Raw genomic sequence first — 7,948 nt, forward strand, 5'->3', positions numbered from 1 at the left:
TGTTAAGAATGTCCTGCGCATGCTGGGCCCATGCCCGAGTATTTATACTCTCCCTGGACAGCGCCACCCATAGGCCACTCAGTATTATTTCATAAGTCTTTCTTTCATGAATGACTGATTCATGTCAGGAATCTCTTTTGCTTCCGTGTGTGCACGGGGAGGGTCTGTTTCATGTGGGCTCATGTGCTTCACCTGCCCAAATGGACCTGTTCCACGCATTTTAGGAATACAAGGAAGAGGAATCATGGAAATTACAACACAGAGGCCATTGGATAGCTGTGCCAGTGCTAGCTCTTCAAATAGAGACGTCCACCAGGGTTTTCTGCCTCTGCGCTGGTGATTTCAAACCGCCCCCCACCACCCTACTAAAGTGAATGGGCAGAAAATTGCAGGTTGGCAAGCGGAAAAGCCTGGTTTTGTACTCTAAGGAAGAGTGAGTAGGGCTCCTAAATGGAAAATCCCGGTTATCTACTCTAAAGAAGGGAGCGTAGGATGGTGCGTTAGCAGAAAGAAGAGAAATTCAGAGAGGCGTTGTGTACCAATAAAATAGAGATGGTAATGAAAGGGTTGCAGTGTTTGCTGTACCGCTGCTCCCATATAAAGAAAGTTGAAAAGTTTCAGTCTGAAAAACCTCTTGCCTATTAAAATCCATGCAGAGGTCCCCGATGGCCCAGTGGCTAAAGGCACCAACCAACTGGCCAATTACTAATTCATGCAGACCAGAAACTGCTAGGTTCGATTCCTCATCAAATAGCTGAGCTATTTGCTCTTAGCCAGCTTGTGTCGGAGCGCTACAACTGACCTTTGCACTCCTAGACTAGGAAATGGTTAAAAAAAAACAAGCAGGTTCACTGCTCACTATCCAGTGGCCACCAGTGGAAAAGTGCATGTGTGCACATCACGTGTGAACAGGCTCGGGCCTGCCTGCGACATGCTCTGCAAGAGGATACCCTACCGACACCCAGGCCCCAATTTTAATAGGGATGAGGGGGTGCAGATAGGATGCATGGGAGGCCCAAAGCGGACAGTGCACCCAGCAGCTATGAAGGAACATAAGAAATAAGAGCAGGAGTAGGCCATACGGCCCCTCGAGCCTGCTCCGCCATTCATTAAGATCATGGCTGATCTTTGATCTCAATTCCACTTTCCCGCCCGATTTCCATATCCCTCGATTTTCCTAGCGTCCAAAAATCTATCGATCTCAGCCTTGAATATACTCAACAAGGAAGCAAGGCTGATTTTAACAGGGTCACATTTAAATAATTGCGATCTGTGTCCCACTCGAATCCAGCTTTTATCCTGCACCAGACTGGTGTCCCAGACCTCTATCAACCTTGTGGATGGTTCCTCGGGGATAAGGGTTATCCACTCTGCACCTGGCTGATGACACTGCTCCGTAACCCCAACACCCCTGTTGAGCTCCAATACAATGAGAGCCATAGCGCCACCAGGAACCTCATTGAGCAGACGACTGGCGTCTTGAAACAACGGTTCCGTTGTCTTCACCACTCTGGAGGAATAATACAGTACTCTCTCGAGCGAGACTCGCTTTTCATTGTTGTGTGCCGCATGCTTCACAACCTTGCCATTGAGGACCCAGCCATTGCCACCAGGGATTGATGCACCACCTCAGGAGGAGGAAGAGGGAGAGGAGGAGGAGGTGGAGGCGGAGGAGGAGGAGGGTGAAGAGGAGGATCAGCAGCACCAACGTGGGAGGGAGGCGCACAATGTTGCCTCTGCAAGGGCTGTCCATGAACGCCTGATAAGACACCGCTTCTAACCAATGACAGAGAAGATGGCTTTTGGGATGAAGAAGCACATAATCGCAAGCATCCCGCAACCCCTATTGCCGGGCAAAGCTCCAATGAGTCAAATCAACAAAGTTGTAAAGTTACAATAAAAATGTTTATTTATATTACAAACTGTGTCTTATTTATTCAGGATAAACAATTAGAAACAAACCCAACGATGCATAAACTAACAAAACGTGTTCTTACAACATCAAGATAAGCATCAAAAGAGTAAACAAATATATGAAGATGTACGTCAAACTTTCCCACAAACATTCCACCCATTTATTAATTTTTACTTTTCGGCCTTCGAGGGTGATCTCCATCCCTCTTTGCACTTCCCCCCCTTCCCACCCTACTGCTCCTCCGTAATGTGGTCCCAGTGGCTGCAGCAAGGCTGGCGGGAGGCTGCTGAATGCTGGATCCAGAGACTGCAGATGGCCTTGAAGGACGCCCTCGACTAGCTCTGGGCCTGGAGGGACCGGCTGCAGACTGCACCGACTCTGCATGGGTGGCAGCAGTCTAGGCTGGTTGTGTTGCAGGCTGTGCCAAGTGCAATGGGGAAGTGGCAGTGGTGGAAGCAGGAATGCTGCCATCCTAAGAGAGGACAGCACCTTCCTGCTCGACCGACACACTGCCACTCCCACGGGGCAGTACCTCAGCATCCGGAGCAATCTGCTCGAGCACAGACTGCTGGCCTGCTGCGGTACCGTGAGATCCCCGGTGGACTGTGGGCGACCCAGCGAGGATGGCAGCAGTCAGCGCTTGCGTGACGTCAATCTGAGACTGCATGAGAGCAGTCTGAGACTGGATGGCACCAGCCAATGACTCGATTGCAGCACTTTGCGACGGCCTGTGCTGCAATAGATCCTGCCACCTCACCCATTACACGCGGCATGGGCTCTGGATCCCCACGGTCTCCCTGCAATTCAATCATCCCCTGCAATGAGGCGAGGATGGGTTCCAGGGTTTGCGCACAGATGACAGCTGTGCTAGCAGCGGACTCCTCCATGCTCCTCGCCAGTGCATCCATGCTGCCGGGTACCCTTGCCATTGCACCCATGAGCTCAGTGTGCATGCTCAGAGCCTGAGTATTCACGGCCGCTATATCGAGGTCCTCGTCCGAGTCCTGTGCGGCAGAACTCGTGCGTGTACTCACCCTCCGGGGAGATGGCCCCCGAGCTTCCCTACCCCCATGGCATTGCTGCAGCCAGCTGGGTCCAGGAGCTTCACCCACATCAGATCCTAACCCCCTGCTCCCCTCCAGGGAACGCGTGGCCCCAGTGTCGGAAGTGTCACCCTTGGGAGGCACAGGCAGTGAGGCTCCGGTTTCCTCTTCCTCCTCCTCTGGCGCATCACTGCCACTGGTGTGAGGGCAGGGGGGACAGGAAGGGAGCAAGGACTGGAGACAGTTAGTTAGATTGAAAGTGTAAAAGGCTGGTGTTGTGAGGGGGAAGTGGTATGAGAGAGAGAAAGCTGATGAACATATCGTTGCTGTCCCCAAGGGTTCGACCTCTCCACCGGCCACGGCGCCTACGACCTGGCTCGCAATGAGTCTGTGGACTCTCTCCTCCAATTCAGTGAGGGGGTGTAGCTCCACCTGTCCTCCTCCTGTCCGCTGGGTCTCTCTTCGGTTATGTGAAAGCTTGGCCTGCAAGAAAAAGGACAGCGTGTGAGTGAGTGTGCAGCCGTGTGTTTGGCAGATGTGCCTACCATAGTTGAATAGCCGTGAATGTCTGCAAGGTGTGGGATGTGCATGTGAGTTTTATGAAGTGGCCATCGTTGTTGGATGAGTGTTGAGCATTTGGATATTTACACCGTCTGTGCACAAAGTGAGGTTGAGATGGTGGGTTGTAGAGGTATTGAAAAGCAGGTACTCACCCTGACCACCCGAGTGAGGTCGTTGAACTTTTTACGACACTGTGTATGTGTCCTCGGCACCAGGCCCCGCGATATCACATGCTGTGCCACCTCCCTCCAGACTCTTGTAAACTCGCGGGGCAGTAGCCTCCTGCCAGTCTCTGGGAAGAGCACTGCTTGTCGCCGTTCAACTGCGCCAACCAGAGCCACCAATGCCTGGTCGCTAAAGCGCCGAGCTCTCTCCCTGGGCCTCTGAGTATCCATCACTAGCTTAAGCTGAGTAGGTGTTTGCAAGCCGAGATTCAAGGCTGCAGTGAGCAGGGTGTGGCTGGGCAGCAAGATGGCCCCTCCCCTTTAAGAACTGGACAGCGCCAGTCTGTCTAAGTTCCATGGTAACGGACATCGCCTGAGCTACGGTAGCGTTCTGAGGTAGCGCCTCGCTCCCCGACGTTAGCGCCTCAAGAGAGGTGTGTAGCACTTGATTTAGCGCTCAAATCACCTCCGGGGTGATGGTGACGAATTTTGCAGTCGGCAGCGATAATTAGCGGCGGGCGCTAAACTTTGCGCCCGGCCGATATTAATGCCCTGAAATGGGCGAGGCCCAATTCCTCCCCGATATTTCTTATTCTTTGGTGGAGCAGGAAGTAATCCTCGGGCCTCTCTTGCCTCAGCTCTCCCTCTCCCTCCCCACACCGACATCCGTTTGGGAACTTACTTTACGTCGGGGCCCATTCCATGAGGTCCCCGGATGCGGCTGACTCCCGGCCACAATTCCCGCTCCCGCCCACCGGCCTTGACATCAATCCTGCAAAACACAAATCTGCAAAAAAAAGATTTACAAAAAATGATGCATTTCAGGGGAAGCTAAGGAAGTACAGAAGGGAGAAAGGAATAGAAGGGAATGTTGGTAGGGTGAGATGAAGTAAGGTGGGAGGAGGCTCGTGTGGAGCACAAAGTTGGGCCGAATGGCTTCTTTCTTTGCTACAAAATTCTATGGAATGTAATTCCACATAGAAGAAGACTTCCATTTATATAGCGCCTTTCATGACCACCAGACGTCTCAAAGCACTTTACAGCCAATGAAGTACTTTTTGAAGTGTAGTCAGTGTTGTAATGTGGGAAACGCGGCAGCCAGTTTGCGCACAGCAAGCTCCCACAACCAGCAATGTGATAATGACCAGATAATCTGTTTTAGTGATGTTGATTGAGTGATAAATATTGGACAGGACACCGGGGATAACTCCCCTGCTCTTCTTCGAAATAGTGCCATGGGATCGCTTGCGTCCACCTGAGAGAGCAGACAGGGCCTCGGTTTAAAGTCTCATTAGAAAGACAGCACCTCCGACAGTGCAGCATTCCCTCAGTACTGCGCTGGAGTGTCAGCCTAACTTTATGTGCTCATGTCCCTGGAGTGGGACTTGAACCCACAACTTTCATGACTGAGAGGCAAGGGTGCTACCCACTGAGCCACCGCTGACACTGTAGCATTCCCACTAGGCGAGGGAGGGTTAAAATCAACACCTCGCTGTTTGGGCTCACATTTGAAGAAGGTAGTAGAGGTCTTGTGGTCACAGTGGAACTGTACCCCAGGACGAGTTATCAAAGGGAATAGCAGAAAAATGTGACGTAAACATATCTGGATGACCATTTCAGTGTAGAAGTGTGAGGATTCGATCAGGTGCTACAATTAATTTGTAAGCAGATGAGCCTGGTATGAAAACACCCCCCCCCCTCAGTGCCACTACAGGCCTGTCAGTGTGAGCCAGCACGTGGGGCACAACTCAGTCATGCTCTGGTGGCCCATGTGATCTCTTTCTGCTCAACATCAGAGCAGCAGCAGAGTGCGAAGAGCCTGCGAATGAAGAAAAACAAATCAGCCTCCTGTAAATCACTCATGCACTGTTTTAGCCACATGCCAGAGAAGAGAATTAACTTTACTGAGAAGGTTAGTGAAGAGTAATCCTATCTTAAAGGGAAACTGTCCTCAGCTGAATCAACACCAACAACTCGCATTAATACAGCACCTTCAATGTAGTAAAACGTCCCAAGGCGCTTCACAGCAGCGTGGTTAGACTAAATTTTTCACCGAGCCACACAAGGAGGTATTGGGACAGGTGACAGAGGCAGGTTTTAAGGAGTGCCTTAAAGGAGGAGAGGTGGAGAGGCGGAGAGGTTTAGGGAGGGAATTTATCACAATGCTTAGTTGCGTTAATGCTTGTTTCTCCTTTTTTATATAGTGTAGGTAGTAAAGTAAATATTTGTCTTGCATTCCCCTAATAGCTCAGAGGCTAACTGCACTTTTTGGTGCTGTGCTGACCTGGTAAGGGTCGTACCTTTCCCCTCTGAAAATAAAGAAACGAGCGGGGGCTCGGCAGTGACCTGATCCAGGATTGCAGAGCCTGCTGATACTACCTAGTCTCGCATATGAAAAATGAGCAGAGGGCGAGATACTGGAGGGAAGTTGGGGGCCAGTGGAACCCTAACTCAGTCAGTGCCATCAGGAGAGATGGGGAACCAATTGGAGTGGGATTACTATCTACAAAGAAAACTATAGCTTCCAAACAGCTTATACTTCAAACACAGCAGCACTCTTCCAGCATCTGGTTCCAACCTGATTTTTATCGTTTACTGTACAGAATAAAAGCGTTTTTCACTTGCCTGACAGCCCTGGTTAGTTGCTTTGAATGCAAGAACCTAAGTAATCAAGAATGCAGAAGAGGAAGAACTTGTATTTATATAGTGCCTTTCACAACCTCAGTACGTCCCAATTCACTTTACAGCCAATGAAGTGTAATCGCTGTTGCAATGTAGGAAACGCGGCATCCAATTTGCGCACAGCAAGCCCCTGCATACAGCAATGTGATAATGACCAGATAATTTTTTTTAAGGTGTTAGTTGAGGGATAAACGTCGGTCCCAGGACACGAGGGAGGACTTCCCTGCTCTTCTGTGAAATAGAGCTAAGGGCTCTTTTACGTCCACCTGAGAGAGCAGTTTAACGTCTCATCCAAAAGACGGCACCTCCGACAGTTCTGCACCTCCCTCAGTACTTCACCAGGGAAAGGGTCTACACCTGAAATGTTATCTTGACTGTTCTCTCCACAGTTGCTGGCTGATCTGCTGACGTTGTCAGCATTCTCCACTTTTGTTTGAGGAAAAAAAAGCCAATTTGCCCATCAAAGTTTATCCCTTTATACCCTCACTCTCTCATCAAAACAAATCCCTCTAATAGCCCAACCCACCCATCAAAACAGATCCCCATAGTACTCCAACATTTCCAATGAACCTTATCGCTCCAGCACCCTAACTCTCCCATCAAAACTCATTCCTCTGGTAACCCAAAATTCCTATGGAAGCTTATCCCTCCGGTATCCCAGTACTTCCACAGCACCGCAGCACGGTGGCATAGTGGTTAGCCCTGTTGCCTCACAGCGCCAGGGACCCGGGTTCGAATCCGGCCTCGGGCGACTGTCTGTGTGGAGTTTGCACATTCTCCCCGTGTTTGCGTGGGTTTTCTCCGGGTGCTCCGGTTTCCTCCCACAGTCCAAAGATGTGCGGGTTAGGTTGATTGGCTATGATAAATTGACCCTTAGTGTTAGGGGGATTAAATACGTGGGGTTACGGGGATAGGGTGGGATATGTGTTGGTGTAGGGGTTACGGGGATTGGGTGGGACATGTGTCGGTGCAGGCTCGATGGGCTGAAATGGCCTCTATCTGCACTGTGGGGTTTCTGTGATTTCTGTGAACATCTAAAGATTTGGATAAATGTTTAGACTCTATCTGCAATGGACAATTAAATCTGTGATTGTGCGCACCACAAAACCTTGTAGAAACTTAGCTCATAGTTACTGCTAAAATGTTAAGTGACACACTCACCAGATGATTCTGCTGAAAGTATATTACTCAATATTCCAGTCTGACATGCCCTACAGTGGGTGCTTAAAGCTCTATGGTTTTGGGGGTTTCATTAGAAACAGGATTTTTTGGGAGTGATTACGTAGCGAGAGAATTTTCCAGGCAGCAACAATTATCCTCTGCTCTGTTGAAAGAAATGGGAAAAAAAGTAAATTTAAAAGGCACGATGGTTACGAGTGATCTGACAAAAATGTAATGTTTCTGTGGACGGGTTAATCCTTCTTGCTCCATTAATGCAAAATAAGCCCACTTTGAAACATCACTTTACAGGTGAAGATGAAATGATTGCGTTTCTCTTCTTCCCTCCATTTTTCTTTCTTCTCTTGACAGCGTTGACTCTGGCTGGGTATGGTTCCCCGGGCACCAGCCACACACCCACCCAT

At 49.9% G+C, this 7,948-nt stretch overlaps 1 protein-coding gene across 1 annotated transcript; it reads right to left on the reverse strand.

Annotated features, from left to right (window-relative positions):
- Nucleotides 1-1,889: 1,889 nt before the first annotated feature.
- LOC147108042 (uncharacterized) lies at nucleotides 1,890-7,948 on the reverse strand. Its single transcript, XM_086005984.1, has 3 exons — nucleotides 7,816-7,948; nucleotides 4,366-4,442; nucleotides 1,890-3,441 (listed from the first exon to the last, which is right to left on the reverse strand). Exons 1-3 carry the CDS (start codon nucleotides 7,946-7,948, stop codon nucleotides 2,566-2,568), a joined length of 1,086 nt encoding a protein of 361 aa, XP_085862110.1. The 3' UTR covers nucleotides 1,890-2,565.

This window comes from Somniosus microcephalus, chromosome 13, assembly GCF_052327205.1.
Source record: "Somniosus microcephalus isolate GS21.2 chromosome 13, FLI_Smic_1.0, whole genome shotgun sequence".
Lineage (NCBI taxonomy): Eukaryota > Metazoa > Chordata > Chondrichthyes > Squaliformes > Somniosidae > Somniosus > Somniosus microcephalus.